General features: G+C 40.8%; 1 protein-coding gene across 4 annotated transcripts in view; it reads right to left on the bottom strand.

The window, feature by feature from the left end:
• ube2d4 (ubiquitin conjugating enzyme E2 D4) overlaps positions 1-15,179 on the bottom strand; it is a 21,384-nt gene extending 6,205 nt beyond the window's left edge. The window contains exons 1-6 of one of the 4 annotated variants that reach the window (XM_088994724.1): positions 14,875-15,179; positions 13,381-13,444; positions 4,172-4,268; positions 3,256-3,287; positions 3,102-3,179; positions 2,874-2,979 (exon numbers count right to left, since the gene is read on the bottom strand). In XM_088994724.1, the coding sequence (XP_088850850.1) occupies positions 2,874-2,979; positions 3,102-3,179; positions 3,256-3,287; positions 4,172-4,268; positions 13,381-13,386 (319 nt within the window). In that variant the 5' untranslated portion in view covers positions 13,387-13,444; positions 14,875-15,179. Of the gene's footprint in view, positions 1-2,873; positions 2,980-3,101; positions 3,180-3,255; positions 3,288-4,086; positions 4,269-13,380; positions 13,445-14,874 lie in introns of those variants that run through there. The other 3 variants (XM_088994721.1, XM_088994722.1, XM_088994723.1) reach the window with 3 other exon arrangements.
• Positions 15,180-17,013: the final 1,834 nt, after the last annotated feature.

Below are 17,013 nucleotides of genomic sequence, written 5' to 3'. Positions count from 1 at the left end.
TGATCATGAAGGATTCCTCAAAGGGTGCAGTTCCTTCCAACTATCGGCCAATAACCTGTCTCTCCACAACATGGAAGCTCATGTCAGGCATCATTGCGGCTAAGATAAGTGGACACATGGAACAATACATGAGCAAAGCACAGAAAGAGATACTAATAGAGATACTAGAGGTGCCAAACATCAGCTGCTGGTTGACAGAACAGTCGCTCAAGACTGCAGGTCCCGACATACCAACCCGTGCACAGCCTGGATTGATTACAAGAAAGCATATGACTCGATGCCACACACATGGATCACTGAATGCTTGGAGTTGTATAAGGTCAACAGGACCCTGAGAGCCTTCGTTGCAAACTCGATGAGGATGTGGAAAACCACACTTGAAGCAAATGGCAAGCCACTAACGCAAGTGTCCATCAAATGTGGCATATACCAAGGTGATGCACTCTCCCCACTGCTGTTCTGCATAGGACTGAACCCCCTCAGCCAGATAATCGCCAAGACAGGCTATGGATACCGCCTCAGAAATGGAGCTACGATCAGTTACCTCCTCTACATGGATGACATCAAGCTGTATGCTAAGAGCGAAAGGGACATAGACTCCCTGATCTACAGCAGTGATATCGGAATGTCATTCGGGCTGGAGAAATGTAGTCGGATGGTGACTAAGAGACACTGAAGGGGTCTCACTCACTGAAGGAACAATAGCAGACATTGAAAACACCTACAAGTACCTCGGTATACCACAGGCCAATGGCAACCTCGAATTAGCAACAAGGAAAGCGGCTACGACCAAATACCTCCAGCGGGTGAGGCAAGTCCTCAGAAGCCAGCTCAATGGCAAGAACAAGACCCGGGCAATAAACAGCTATGCCCTGCCAGTGATCAGATACCCTGCAGGAATAATAAGGTGGCCAAAGGAAGAGATCCAGACCACGGATGTTAAGACCCGAAAACTCCTCACCATGCACGGAGGGTTCCATCCCAAGTCCAGCACCCTGAGACTGTACACAAGCCGTAAGGAAGGAGGCCGGGGACTAGTGAGTGTGAGAGCCACTGTCCAGGATGAAACATCCAAGCTCCATGAATACATCAAAGAGAAGGCTCCAACGGATGATGTACTCAGAGAATGTCTCAGTCAATGGGGAACAGAGGATGAGGTGCTGGAAGAGGGACAATCATGGGAGGAAAAGCCCCTACATGGGATGTACCACCGAACCATAGCAGAAGTGGCTGATCTCAAGAAGTCCTATCAGTGGCTAGAAAGGGCTGGCCTAAAGGACAGCACAGAGGCACTCATCCTGGCTGCCCAAGAGCAGGCCCTGAACACCAGAGCCATAGAGGCAGGCATATACCACACCAGACAAGACCCAAGGTGTAGGTTGTGCAAAGAGGCACCTGAGACAATCCAACACGTAACAGCAGGGTGTAAGATGCTGGCAGGGAAAGCCTACATGGAGCGCCATAACCAGGTGGCTGGCATAGTCTACCGAAACATCTGTGCGGAGTATGGACTGGAAACCCCAAGGTCAAAATGGGAAACACCTCCCAAGGTGGTGGAGAATGACGGAGCAAAAATCCTGTGGGACTTCCAGATACAGACTGACAAGAGGGTAATGGCCAACCAACCAGATATCGTGGTCATAGATAAAGGGGAAAGTAAAGCCGTTGTCGTGGATGTAGCGGTCCCGAGTGATGGGAACATCAGAAAGAAGGAACATGAGAAAATCGAGAAATACCAAGGGCTCAGAGAGGAGCTGGAGAGAGCCTGGAAGGTAAAGGTGACAGTCGTGCCTGTGGTGGTCGGAGCACTCGGGGCAGTGACCCCCAAACTCGACGAGTGGTTGCAACAGATCCCGGGAACAACATCGGATATCTCGGTCCAGAAAAGCGCAGTGCTGGGAACAGCACGGATACTGCGCAGAACCCTCAAGCTTCCTGGCCTCTGGTAGAGGACCCGAGCTGAAATGGGGACAGACACCACCCATGGTGGGTGAGACGAGGATTTTTTTTTTTTTTTTTATATGTATATGTATACACACACACACACACACACACACACACACACACACACACACACACACACACACACACACACACACACATATATATATATATATATATATATATATATATATATATATATATATATATATATATATATATATATATATATATATATATATATATTATTTCATTTCATTTATAAGCGCCTTTCAAAACTCTCAAGGTCACTTTACAGTATATATATATATATATATATATATATATATATATATATATATATATATATATATATATATATATATATATATATATATATATATATATATATATATATGATGCCAGGGGACCCTCCCCCCGCACATGATAGTTCACCGCCGACGAGATGACAGCCGCCTCCTTCAGACAGTTCGTTCTGCTTCGAGGCGACGGGTCGAACGCGTCGGCACTGCAGACAACCGCGGGGTCGGACCGTGCGTGGCCGTGGAGAGCGGGGTAAGGCCGGGAAGAAGGCAACCGGCCGAACCCACGCCCTCCGACCCCATGGGGGGCCGAATCAGATTATTTGCAAGTCATTTGGCACAGAGTCTCTCTTCAACATTTTGAATGGATTTTGACTTACTACCATTTTGACTTACGACCGTTTGGTTGGAATGGAACCCGGTCGTAAGTTGGATGTTACCTGCATAGATAGTTGTCCATCTTAAGTGCTTTGTTACAGCTTCAGCTGTTGTTAAAGCGCTATATAATTCAATATGTATTGTATTGTATACAGACCTGGTTGTGAAACAGGGATCAGCATTTTTTTTGTCTGGAAAAACAAACTTTTAAAGTAACATATGCGGTTGCCTGTCAAGTTTATTGGCACTTACCTTTGGATACTGTTAGTGCAGGTGACCACTGTGATCTCAGTATATCCAGACAAATACTTCCATTGCTGTTAATATTAGGATGGTAAATTTTTGTTGTAAATGCAACCTAAAAATTAGCAGGAAAGCTGTCAATTCCCAATCATCATGACAGAAACCAAATCAAATCAAATACAGTACAAACAATTCAACGTCCGCCTTCCATGACGCCAATGGCAGATAGTTACTCACTTTTGGTGGTTTGAAAGGGTAATCTGTCGGAAAGTGGATGGTAAGGAAAAAAACTCCATTCTGATAAGGGCTGTCACTCTAGTGGCATACAGAGAGAAGCTGTTAGTGCTTGTGTAACACATTTCAAATGAAATTATACAAGAGGAATACTTACTGGACCCATTATCGTGGCCTGCCAATGAAACACTGAAAAGGACAAAACAATAACAACATTGGGTCTGAATGCCAAGGAATTTAAATATCAGATCCATGTGGATTTTGATAGAAACCCCTGATGGATGAATGCACAATGTATTGTAGTATGGGTATGGTTCATCATGAAAAAGTTAAATATTATTGAATAATTAATTTCAAAGTGAAACCCATAAAAGATATTCATTACACACAGAGCAGAAGATTTTAAGATTTAATTACCAGTACAGTACTTGCAAATCTATGATTAGAGATTAGTGATTATAGTGTCTCAGAGTTTGAATGTCGTGAAAACCTACAAGATTGTAGAGTCAAGATGTCGCAACCGAAGCAACTATTTAATGTAGCACTACCACCTATGAAGTTTTCCCAAGCCTTTAAATAGTCTGTCTGGGTCAGCAGGCTATGCAATTAATGAGGAAGACTGCTGAGTTGACATTTTTATTTTACTATGCTTAGAATATCTTGTTTTCTATCCTTTCACCCCTCACCCCATCCCCTTTCAAATTGCTGGTGTGGTCTGCAAATTTCCCCATTGTGGGAAGAATAAAGGTTTTCTGATTCTGATTGACAGATGTCCATAGGACAGTCATTGAGGGCACAAAAGCTCGGAGCAAAAGGAAAAAGTTGTTAATATGGTGGTGCACTCAAGAAGCATATTCATTGAAAAATGAATGCAAGGAGAACATTGAAAGAAAAGTTGCACCAGAAAAATGGATGACCAAACCAAACCAACCAGAGGATTGTAAAGAAAACTCTATTTAATAATTTGGGGGAGTCCACAAAAACATACTATGGTTGGCATCAGACGATTCCTCGCAATAGGCTGTACATTTCAAGCCACTCATGGACCAGCAACAATTTCAGAAGTGTCTTACCTGGGCTGTGGAGAAAAAGAAAGGGCTGTTGTTCAGAAGTCCAAAATCCTCTTGTAAGTAAAATTTGTATAGCATTTGGAAATCGGGGTGCCACATTCTAGTGGAAGAGTGGAAAGGCACAGAACCCAAATTACGTGAGCTCTGGTGTAAAGTTTCCAGTGTCAGTGATGATTTTAAGTCTTTTGTCATCAGCTGGTGTCCAGTGTGTTTTCCAAAGCAGCAATCTAATCTGAAGATAGTTTAGAGCACTTAATGCTTCCTTCTGCTGACAAACTTTATGGAGAAGCTGATTCCATTTGCTTACAGGGTTTGGCATCAGCCCACATGGCCAAACATACCAGCAGCTGGTTCAATGAGTAGGATAAGCGTGCTTGATTGGACAGATAGCTCACCTGAGCTAAATCCCACTCAGAATATGTTGGAAACTGTGATGAAGATGAGCGGAACCAAACTCCAAAATGTAGATGACCTTAATGCTGCTCTGAAAGCAACATGGACTTCCATTACACACACTGAGAAGCACCACTGGCTGAAGCAGTATTTCATTCAACAGGAGGCCCAGCCAAATACTGAGTGCATAGAAATGTACACAATTTTCAGAAGCATTACATTTCATTTACAATATACTTTTCTATTCATCCTATTTCATACTGAAATTTTCTGAGACACTGGATTTTTTTTAATTAGTTAAAAATTAAAAGAACACAACTGAAGCTATTCCACTCTGTGTAAAAATATAATCAATGTATTTCACTTTCGCAATTGTGGGAAATAAAAATATCGAACAGTTACATGATCATCTCACTTTTCCCGGATGTACTTGTGTGAAGTACAGCAGAACGGGTTCCCCTTTCATAGTCCGTTTTTCATGTTTATTTATTTACTTATTTGCATTATTGATTGAATTTGCCGGCCTTTTATGCCATTGGTTTGAATTTAAATTCCATGTATGTACTGATTCGGCAAATCAGGGTGTCACTATGGTTTTGTCGGCCACTGATTGTTGTGTTGTGTCAGTCTGCCTTGAAGCACATTCGTCCCGCCACACTCTCCGAAAAGAAAATGGTCGGACCTTGACCATGTTGTCGTACAATGCTCATATCAAAGGAACATTTTCAGTGTTAAATTTGCATACACGAGTTTGTTATTTATATTGGTTTTTTTAAACAAAAGTGTAGGCTTTATGTCTGTATTGAAATGGATACACCGTTATCATGGCCACTTAAACATTATCTTTGTTGTAGTCTTTTCTGCTTTGAGTGCACACTTTTTTATCGTTTGTACATTTTGTTTTATTCATTGATCTTGCTCTCTCCTTGAGATATGATAGATGTTTAAATGTGTTTGTACCCTTTTAAATGTGTTTAATAGGGAAGTCAAAAATGTTCTTTACATTAATGCGTTCACTGCAGTCCCCACAAAACACATCATTTTGATTAATGACGTGTTTGTACAATAATGTACAAGCAACAGTATGCTCCATTCTGTTAACAGTGTTAGAGGAATTAATCAAATTCCTTTTTGATTGCTCTCTGAGTGTTATGTCTGAGTAAGCTCTCAGTCGTACAGGAGTGGTCCATCGATGAAAAGGTTTCTTCAGCTGTCATCTGTACTTCTTTGAAGGTGTCGGACGTTTCGCTTCTTATCCAAGAAACTTTGTCAGCAAACTAAAGTCTTACTGGTAGTTTAGGCCCTATATATATATCCCTACTGTCCAGACATGGCGGTGCTATGATAGGTCCCTGCTCTCAGATTGGGGGGAGCAGAGGACTACTCCCTGCAGCTGCTCCACTGATAGTTCCTATCGTTCTGACTAACGACTAGCCTGATTGCCCCACTTCGACCAGTATCACCTCATCAGTATTACTAATCCTATGTTGCCCAAGCAGGCTATTGTATGAACGATCCAAATTGAACCTCACCCCACCAGACCGGTTTAATGAATGATTTAGTTGTTTTATGAAAATCACTTATTTTACTCCCCTTTCAAACCATCCATGTTCTTTCGCTAAGATTTTAAACTCATTGTCGTCAAATGAGTGGTTGCTAGCTTTTAGGTGCATGTGTACTGTCGATTGAGGCCCACTAGTATTATCCCTGCGATGTTGATAGTCTTTTTTTGAGAATTTCTTTAGTCTCCCTAATGAACTGCTCTTTACAATTTTCATTCTTACAATATATTGAATAAACTACATTACTTTGTTTTTCATTTTGCAGCCTATCTTTTGGATGCACTAATTTTTGCCTTAAAGTGTTTATCGGGTTGAAATAAGTAGGAATTTTGTGTTGCCAAAGGACGCTTTGTAGTCTTTCAGAAACTCCTGCAATGTAAGGTACTGCTACTCCTCTCCTTTTTGTATCTTCAGAATTTTTGGTTTCATTCCCTATTCTTTCTTTCTTACATTTACAGAACGAGGAGCTAACCGGAGTTAGCGATGGATAACCACTGTCATCCGCTCGTGTTGTTTCTGCTCCTCTCGAGGCTGATCATCCAGCTCGTGAATTATTTTGTTGAATGTATATAAGTAGAATGGAGCTCTTCCAAGCCAAAGATGATTACATTCTTCAAAACGTGGATCGAGCTCTTTGGTGTCTGTCAGTCTTTTCTTAGAATCGAACATAAATGCTTTTCTTGACCCTATGTCGTGTCCTTCACCAGTTTCGTCGCTTGCATACGGCTCGAATTGATACGGAAGGACTTCTTTAATCGATCCCAAACCACTTATGCTTTCCTCTTCAGAACTATTTGAATCATATTCATAACTGGATGAGTAACAAGAAATGATCTTTTCAGAATCTGAACTCTCTGAAGCCATTATTTTGATTCTGGAGCAAGGCAGTTTGTGAAGGAGGTTCCTGATGAGACATCACGAACATGGGGGCGGGACTTCCTGAATCTCTAAGCACATTCGTCCCGCCACACTCTCCGAAAAGAAAATGGTCGGACCTTGACCATGTTGTCGTACAATGCTCATATCAAAGGAACATTTTCAGTGTTAAATTTGCATACACGAGTTTGTTATTTATATTGGTTTTTTTAAACAAAAGTGTAGGCTTTATGTCTGTATTGAAATGGATACACCGTTATCATGGCCACTTAAACATTATCTTTGTTGTAGTCTTTTCTGCTTTGAGTGCACACTTTTTTATCGTTTGTACATTTTGTTTTATTCATTGATCTTGCTCTCTCCTTGAGATATGATAGATGTTTAAATGTGTTTGTACCCTTTTAAATGTGTTTAATAGGGAAGTCAAAAATGTTCTTTACATTAATGCGTTCACTGCAGTCCCCACAAAACACATCATTTTGATTAATGACGTGTTTGTACAATAATGTACAAGCAACAGTATGCTCCATTCTGTTAACAGTGTTAGAGGAATTAATCAAATTCCTTTTTGATTGCTCTCTGAGTGTTATGTCTGAGTAAGCTCTCAGTCGTACAGGAGTGGTCCATCGATGAAAAGGTTTCTTCAGCTGTCATCTGTACTTCTTTGAAGGTGTCGGACGTTTCGCTTCTTATCCAAGAAACTTTGTCAGCAAACTAAAGTCTTACTGGTAGTTTAGGCCCTATATATATATCCCTACTGTCCAGACATGGCGGTGCTATGATAGGTCCCTGCTCTCAGATTGGGGGGAGCAGAGGACTACTCCCTGCAGCTGCTCCACTGATAGTTCCTATCGTTCTGACTAACGACTAGCCTGATTGCCCCACTTCGACCAGTATCACCTCATCAGTATTACTAATCCTATGTTGCCCAAGCAGGCTATTGTATGAACGATCCAAATTGAACCTCACCCCACCAGACCGGTTTAATGAATGATTTAGTTGTTTTATGAAAATCACTTATTTTACTCCCCTTTCAAACCATCCATGTTCTTTCGCTAAGATTTTAAACTCATTGTCGTCAAATGAGTGGTTGCTAGCTTTTAGGTGCATGTGTACTGTCGATTGAGGCCCACTAGTATTATCCCTGCGATGTTGATAGTCTTTTTTTGAGAATTTCTTTAGTCTCCCTAATGAACTGCTCTTTACAATTTTCATTCTTACAATATATTGAATAAACTACATTACTTTGTTTTTCATTTTGCAGCCTATCTTTTGGATGCACTAATTTTTGCCTTAAAGTGTTTATCGGGTTGAAATAAGTAGGAATTTTGTGTTGCCAAAGGACGCTTTGTAGTCTTTCAGAAACTCCTGCAATGTAAGGTACTGCTACTCCTCTCCTTTTTGTATCTTCAGAATTTTTGGTTTCATTCCCTATTCTTTCTTTCTTACATTTACAGAACGAGGAGCTAACCGGAGTTAGCGATGGATAACCACTGTCATCCGCTCGTGTTGTTTCTGCTCCTCTCGAGGCTGATCATCCAGCTCGTGAATTATTTTGTTGAATGTATATAAGTAGAATGGAGCTCTTCCAAGCCAAAGATGATTACATTCTTCAAAACGTGGATCGAGCTCTTTGGTGTCTGTCAGTCTTTTCTTAGAATCGAACATAAATGCTTTTCTTGACCCTATGTCGTGTCCTTCACCAGTTTCGTCGCTTGCATACGGCTCGAATTGATACGGAAGGACTTCTTTAATCGATCCCAAACCACTTATGCTTTCCTCTTCAGAACTATTTGAATCATATTCATAACTGGATGAGTAACAAGAAATGATCTTTTCAGAATCTGAACTCTCTGAAGCCATTATTTTGATTCTGGAGCAAGGCAGTTTGTGAAGGAGGTTCCTGATGAGACATCACGAACATGGGGGCGGGACTTCCTGAATCTCTCCAGTTTTGAGCTCAATAGTGGCAGTTTTGGGCAACGTTTTGCGTTAGACTAAAAATATCAGCCTATGTATTTTAGACGCCATAAAACGTTTTTCTGATGTTAGGAAACAAAAAAATGGTGTCGGTTGTCCTTTAGGACAAGCAATCAAAAATGTACATCTCACTCACAGAAGTCCGTTTTGCAGTCCAACTGCATGTTCCAGCCTCGTTTCTCTGTGCAAGTTTTCATTTAGATGAAATAGTTGTATATAAAGTGTTTAACTGTACAACAGTGATTTGTTCAAATGGTTTTATCTATTGTGATGTCACGAGAGGCTGTGTCCTGGAGGGCAAATACATCCCCCTAAGATGGCTCCACCCAGAGAGAGTCTTGGCCCCACCTGGTGGAAGGCAGCAATTAAAACCACACACCTGCAGCTGATCAGGGCTTGATTGGCAAGCAAGGCTCTTAAGGCAGAGAGCCTCTGAGTGTGGAGTTTGGGGAAAGACAAGCTCGATTGCTGTGCTCTGTGAAGAAGTTGATTGCTGCGTGGAACTCATTGCCAGTTGGGACCACACGACTGGACACTGGATTTGAACCTAGCTAAGGTGGCTAGGCTACATGAGGAGGACGTCAAGAGGGGTGAGGCCAAGAGACTCTTGTAAAAGAACTCCGTCTTCAGTTTTACCTCAGAAGAGACTTTATTTGGATTTAAGTATCAGAAGAGACTTTATTTGGATTTAAGTATCAGAAGAGACTTTATTTGGATTTAAGTATCAGAAGAGACTTTATTTTGATAGGTATTGGAAGAGACACTATTCAAACCTTTGTTGCTTGTGAATTCCCCCTGGAACCCTTGATTAAAACCTTATGTTTGTATCCAAACCTGTCGTCCATTGCAGTTCTTGTCCTGTCCCGAAGAGAGCTAGCCTCTCATGATACCACACTATATATTTACTTATTTGTTGCTTATCATATGTATTTTTTTTTACGTGAATGTAATTGTGGGGGGGGGGGGGAGGGCTCAGTCCTCCAGTGGTTAAAGCGTCAAACTCACAGTGCAGAGGTCGTGAGTTCGATATGTGGAGTTTGTATGTTCTCACTTAAACATTATCTTTGTTGTAGTCTTTTCTGCTTTGAGTGCACACTTTTTTATCGTTTGTACATTTTGTTTTATTCATTGATCTTGCTCTCTCCTTGAGATATGATAGATGTTTAAATGTGTTTGTACCCTTTTAAATGTGTTTAATAGGGAAGTCAAAAATGTTCTTTACATTAATGCGTTCACTGCAGTCCCCACAAAACACATCATTTTGATTAATGACGTGTTTGTACAATAATGTACAAGCAACAGTATGCTCCATTCTGTTAACAGTGTTAGAGGAATTAATCAAATTCCTTTTTGATTGCTCTCTGAGTGTTATGTCTGAGTAAGCTCTCAGTCGTACAGGAGTGGTCCATCGATGAAAAGGTTTCTTCAGCTGTCATCTGTACTTCTTTGAAGGTGTCGGACGTTTCGCTTCTTATCCAAGAAACTTTGTCAGCAAACTAAAGTCTTACTGGTAGTTTAGGCCCTATATATATATCCCTACTGTCCAGACATGGCGGTGCTATGATAGGTCCCTGCTCTCAGATTGGGGGGAGCAGAGGACTACTCCCTGCAGCTGCTCCACTGATAGTTCCTATCGTTCTGACTAACGACTAGCCTGATTGCCCCACTTCGACCAGTATCACCTCATCAGTATTACTAATCCTATGTTGCCCAAGCAGGCTATTGTATGAACGATCCAAATTGAACCTCACCCCACCAGACCGGTTTAATGAATGATTTAGTTGTTTTATGAAAATCACTTATTTTACTCCCCTTTCAAACCATCCATGTTCTTTCGCTAAGATTTTAAACTCATTGTCGTCAAATGAGTGGTTGCTAGCTTTTAGGTGCATGTGTACTGTCGATTGAGGCCCACTAGTATTATCCCTGCGATGTTGATAGTCTTTTTTTGAGAATTTCTTTAGTCTCCCTAATGAACTGCTCTTTACAATTTTCATTCTTACAATATATTGAATAAACTACATTACTTTGTTTTTCATTTTGCAGCCTATCTTTTGGATGCACTAATTTTTGCCTTAAAGTGTTTATCGGGTTGAAATAAGTAGGAATTTTGTGTTGCCAAAGGACGCTTTGTAGTCTTTCAGAAACTCCTGCAATGTAAGGTACTGCTACTCCTCTCCTTTTTGTATCTTCAGAATTTTTGGTTTCATTCCCTATTCTTTCTTTCTTACATTTACAGAACGAGGAGCTAACCGGAGTTAGCGATGGATAACCACTGTCATCCGCTCGTGTTGTTTCTGCTCCTCTCGAGGCTGATCATCCAGCTCGTGAATTATTTTGTTGAATGTATATAAGTAGAATGGAGCTCTTCCAAGCCAAAGATGATTACATTCTTCAAAACGTGGATCGAGCTCTTTGGTGTCTGTCAGTCTTTTCTTAGAATCGAACATAAATGCTTTTCTTGACCCTATGTCGTGTCCTTCACCAGTTTCGTCGCTTGCATACGGCTCGAATTGATACGGAAGGACTTCTTTAATCGATCCCAAACCACTTATGCTTTCCTCTTCAGAACTATTTGAATCATATTCATAACTGGATGAGTAACAAGAAATGATCTTTTCAGAATCTGAACTCTCTGAAGCCATTATTTTGATTCTGGAGCAAGGCAGTTTGTGAAGGAGGTTCCTGATGAGACATCACGAACATGGGGGCGGGACTTCCTGAATCTCTCCAGTTTTGAGCTCAATAGTGGCAGTTTTGGGCAACGTTTTGCGTTAGACTAAAAATATCAGCCTATGTATTTTAGACGCCATAAAACGTTTTTCTGATGTTAGGAAACAAAAAAATGGTGTCGGTTGTCCTTTAGGACAAGCAATCAAAAATGTACATCTCACTCACAGAAGTCCGTTTTGCAGTCCAACTGCATGTTCCAGCCTCGTTTCTCTGTGCAAGTTTTCATTTAGATGAAATAGTTGTATATAAAGTGTTTAACTGTACAACAGTGATTTGTTCAAATGGTTTTATCTATTGTGATGTCACGAGAGGCTGTGTCCTGGAGGGCAAATACATCCCCCTAAGATGGCTCCACCCAGAGAGAGTCTTGGCCCCACCTGGTGGAAGGCAGCAATTAAAACCACACACCTGCAGCTGATCAGGGCTTGATTGGCAAGCAAGGCTCTTAAGGCAGAGAGCCTCTGAGTGTGGAGTTTGGGGAAAGACAAGCTCGATTGCTGTGCTCTGTGAAGAAGTTGATTGCTGCGTGGAACTCATTGCCAGTTGGGACCACACGACTGGACACTGGATTTGAACCTAGCTAAGGTGGCTAGGCTACATGAGGAGGACGTCAAGAGGGGTGAGGCCAAGAGACTCTTGTAAAAGAACTCCGTCTTCAGTTTTACCTCAGAAGAGACTTTATTTGGATTTAAGTATCAGAAGAGACTTTATTTGGATTTAAGTATCAGAAGAGACTTTATTTGGATTTAAGTATCAGAAGAGACTTTATTTTGATAGGTATTGGAAGAGACACTATTCAAACCTTTGTTGCTTGTGAATTCCCCCTGGAACCCTTGATTAAAACCTTATGTTTGTATCCAAACCTGTCGTCCATTGCAGTTCTTGTCCTGTCCCGAAGAGAGCTAGCCTCTCATGATACCACACTATATATTTACTTATTTGTTGCTTATCATATGTATTTTTTTTTACGTGAATGTAATTGTGGGGGGGGGGGAGGGCTCAGTCCTCCAGTGGTTAAAGCGTCAAACTCACAGTGCAGAGGTCGTGAGTTCGATATGTGGAGTTTGTATGTTCTCCCCGGGCCTGAGTGGATTTCCTCGAAAATTAAAAAAAACATGCATGGCTAGCTGATTGAGCGCTCTAAATTGTCACTAGGTTTGAGTGTTTGAGTAATGATGGTTGTTCGTCTCTGTGTGCCCTGCAATTGACTGGCAACCGGTTCAGACTGTCCCCGCCTACTGCTCGACAGATGAGATAGGCCCCAGCACCTCCCACAAACCTTGTTATGAAGATGAATTGGTTTGAAAAATGAATTGGAAAATGAATTAATGTAATTGCAGTTGCCCATTTATGTTTAAAAAAGTCATATTTTTGGTGGACATTACTTGAGCCCAGAGCAACTGTGACGTCATGTTCAGTTGACAGCAAGAGACATCTTGGCTGTGCCTTGCGATAGAGAAAAGCTTGTGGATTTTGCTACTTAATGCATATTAAATATCAACATATTTTTAACATACCTTTTAAAAGTAAACATATATGTTCCAACATATATGCTGTACATTTATATCATGGATTTTCCTGATTGAGAGGGTGTTCTGGTAGGTAACCCCCCCAATAGAAGATAATTTACAATATAGAAGAACAACATACTAAAAACTGAACTCTTACAATCATCTCCGACTGGTCCAGCAGAGCACTGAGCAGGTGGGTCTCTCTGCAAGTCAGACAGCTCCTAATGGCAAATAGTTAGACATTAATGACACTAATATATCCATGTTTATTTGATATAACCACATCATACATTATTTGACAGCCATGTTCCTAATAAAAGAACCGTCAGATAAATAATTCATAGAATAACACCATATGCAAAGTGGTTTAACTAGTCTTTGGTCTGTAACCTCATTTTGAGCAGGGAATTAGTTTTAAAATCAGTCATAACACAAATTACTGTGATCACACGTTGCTGAAAAGATATAAATAGTTCAATAACTGTATGTGAAACATGATTAGTTGTCATATCTGTTTTCTATACGACTGCGATCTGGTCTTAGGATACAAACTAGAGGCAGCTACAATATTATGTCACTTTTGCAAGCCAATGACATCCAAGACAAAGTTAAATTAACAAATTCCGGTTTTATAAGGACACTTTCCGAGAGATATTAAGATTGTCGGTTGCACTGGTGTACAAATACATAGCATTTAGTTTTTTATATTTTGGTTAACTGATTCAGCTGTGAGAGTTGCACAACATTAAAAACGTAAGCATCGTTGTTGCACCACTGATGGCGAAATGACATCCATTTGGAATCATTGTAAATATAGATGATTCATAATACATCACATTATCTTGTGTGATTGAAGCTAATTGTGACTCATATTATTAGCAGTAATAACACAATATTTAAATTTACTTTTACTTGTAACAAGGGAACTTACATAAGTCAGTTGAGGCAATACAAAATGAGCGGCAAACATTTTTTAGATCGCATTTCAGAATCTGGTTGTATGCATGCCATCTCTAACACTATTCAAAAACTATCCAGCAGTATAAAAATATACACACATTGGCCAACCGCACTGCCCCGTTTGCCAGGCCAAATATGGAAACAGCGACACTAGGGTTCAATTTTGGCAACCACCTAGCAGCTGTCATTCAAACACACAACCTGCATTATCCCTGATACCCGCTTTGACAATATCAACGACCAAGAAGTAACAAAACGGAAGTCATATAGTGCACACGTTCAAAATAAATATATAAAGCACACAATTACAGGAGCAGGTGCGATCCGGTGAAGATGTATTTTTAGACACGACATCGCCAGCAAACTCGCAAGTACTCTTATCTGCTCTGAAAAAAAAAAAAAAAAAACACGCTCGCAGACGTGCACGCGCACAAAACAAAGACAATATCTTAAAACGAATTTGGTATTCTCAGTCGGCGGTACTTTGGCAACACACATAGCGGACAAAACTGGTTAACTTTAGGTTAGCTGGTCTTTGTTTGTCTTCTAACCGAATAGCGTTCAAAAGGAAGAGATGATCATCTGGATAACGCGGCGACCGGTTCGTCATTTTACCCGAAAGTGGTCCATCACTAAACAAACAATTGCCGAGTATGGCACAAGTAGCTCGTGGAGGATTAAAAACACTCACCTTCTGAATTCTTTTCAACGCCATTGCCCCAATGGCTGTGCTGTGTAGCCTGTCAGCTAACCGTTAGATATGAACATATACAATGTATATTCGGTGGAGGCGTAATTTCCAAATTACACCTTACAACAGGATGCGGAAAATTACCTCTGGCCTACAACTACTTTGGTGTTTTGCTTTCTGGAGCAACGTAACCACAACACATGAGGGGATAAAAACGTAATTTCTTTCTGTTGCTAGTCCCAAAATTGACGAGGTGTTTGCTAGTACCCCTGAGACGCATTCTCGCTCCCTTTCAGGCAGGCGCAAGAGTATTGGGCAAATATCGCGAGACTTGACTTTGCCTCCCAGATTGATTTTTCTTTTTTTATTACTGTATTTCAAAATTAAAAATGTGGATCACGATACACAATTTTGACTAGATTATACCAGAATTAATGTGCATATGAAGATGACATTGAATATTAATGACAAAACATGACGGGTTATCGTTATGGAAGTGACTGTGGTACTCTTAAATCCTCCAAAATAGCAGAATTGTGGAGATTATCATTGGTCAAATTCATATGATCCCGAGTGGGTCGCGTGTTTGAAAGGGCCATTCCTGTAAAATGTAGCATCGAAATAGCGAATGTGGCCACATAACCACAAGATGTCACTGTTTGAAAAGGTCAAACCAGGGCCCCAATAATGCACGTCGTCATTTGGGATCTCTTGTTCTAAAGTTTTCTAAAAAATGTCAGAATGATCCCACAATGAACACAACTGTGAAGCCACACATTTATTATGTACTTAAATGCATGCATAAAGAAAACACAAACCCTATAGGGTTGCTAATTCGACACATTGCCATTGTGAAGCCATTTTTTCTATGAGTCAGCTACATACACGGGTTTCTACACAGCCTTGTTTTTGCCGTGAACTTGTCTTGAATGTCTTAACCAAGGGTGAAAAGGGACCCCACATTATTTTAGTGAGTGTGTATGAATGGGTTGCAGTGTTCATTCTTTTTAAATGACTGATTCAGTGTCAGGTTGAGGATCCTATCCTCAGTGTGCCACTGAGAGAAACCATTTTCCTTTGGAAAACTGAAGATTCCTTCAGATAATATCTTATTGTTTGCTCATCTCCCGGCTCTGAATGACCTGCCTGTCCCGAGGCCATGTTGAAATCAGATTCAGCAGGCTGCATAGGTAATACAAAATGAGCGGCAAACATTTTTTAGATCGCATTTCAGAATCTGGTTGTATGCATGCCATCTCTAACACTATTCAAAAACTATCCAGCAGTATAAAAATATACACACATTGGCCAACCGCACTGCCCCGTTTGCCAGGCCAAATATGGAAACAGCGACACTAGGGTTCAATTTTGGCAACCACCTAGCAGCTGTCATTCAAACACACAACCTGCATTATCCCTGATACCCGCTTTGACAATATCAACGACCAAGAAGTAACAAAACGGAAGTCATATAGTGCACACGTTCAAAATAAATATATAAAGCACACAATTACAGGAGCAGGTGCGATCCGGTGAAGATGTATTTTTAGACACGACATCGCCAGCAAACTCGCAAGTACTCTTATCTGCTCTGAAAAAAAAAAAAAAAAAAACACGCTCGCAGACGTGCACGCGCACAAAACAAAGACAATATCTTAAAACGAATTTGGTATTCTCAGTCGGCGGTACTTTGGCAACACACATAGCGGACAAAACTGGTTAACTTTAGGTTAGCTGGTCTTTGTTTGTCTTCTAACCGAATAGCGTTCAAAAGGAAGAGATGATCATCTGGATAACGCGGCGACCGGTTCGTCATTTTACCCGAAAGTGGTCCATCACTAAACAAACAATTGCCGAGTATGGCACAAGTAGCTCGTGGAGGATTAAAAACACTCACCTTCTGAATTCTTTTCAACGCCATTGCCCCAATGGCTGTGCTGTGTAGCCTGTCAGCTAACCGTTAGATATGAACATATACAATGTATATTCGGTGGAGGCGTAATTTCCAAATTACACCTTACAACAGGATGCGGAAAATTACCTCTGGCCTACAACTACTTTGGTGTTTTGCTTTCTGGAGCAACGTAACCACAACACATGAGGGGATAAAAACGTAATTTCTTTCTGTTGCTAGTCCCA

The sequence above is a fragment of the Hippocampus bargibanti genome, linkage group LG04 (genome assembly GCF_051943395.1).
Source record: "Hippocampus bargibanti isolate YZ-2025 linkage group LG04, ASM5194339v1, whole genome shotgun sequence".
Lineage (NCBI taxonomy): Eukaryota > Metazoa > Chordata > Actinopteri > Syngnathiformes > Syngnathidae > Hippocampus > Hippocampus bargibanti.
This window is presented reverse-complemented; position numbering and strand designations above follow the sequence as displayed.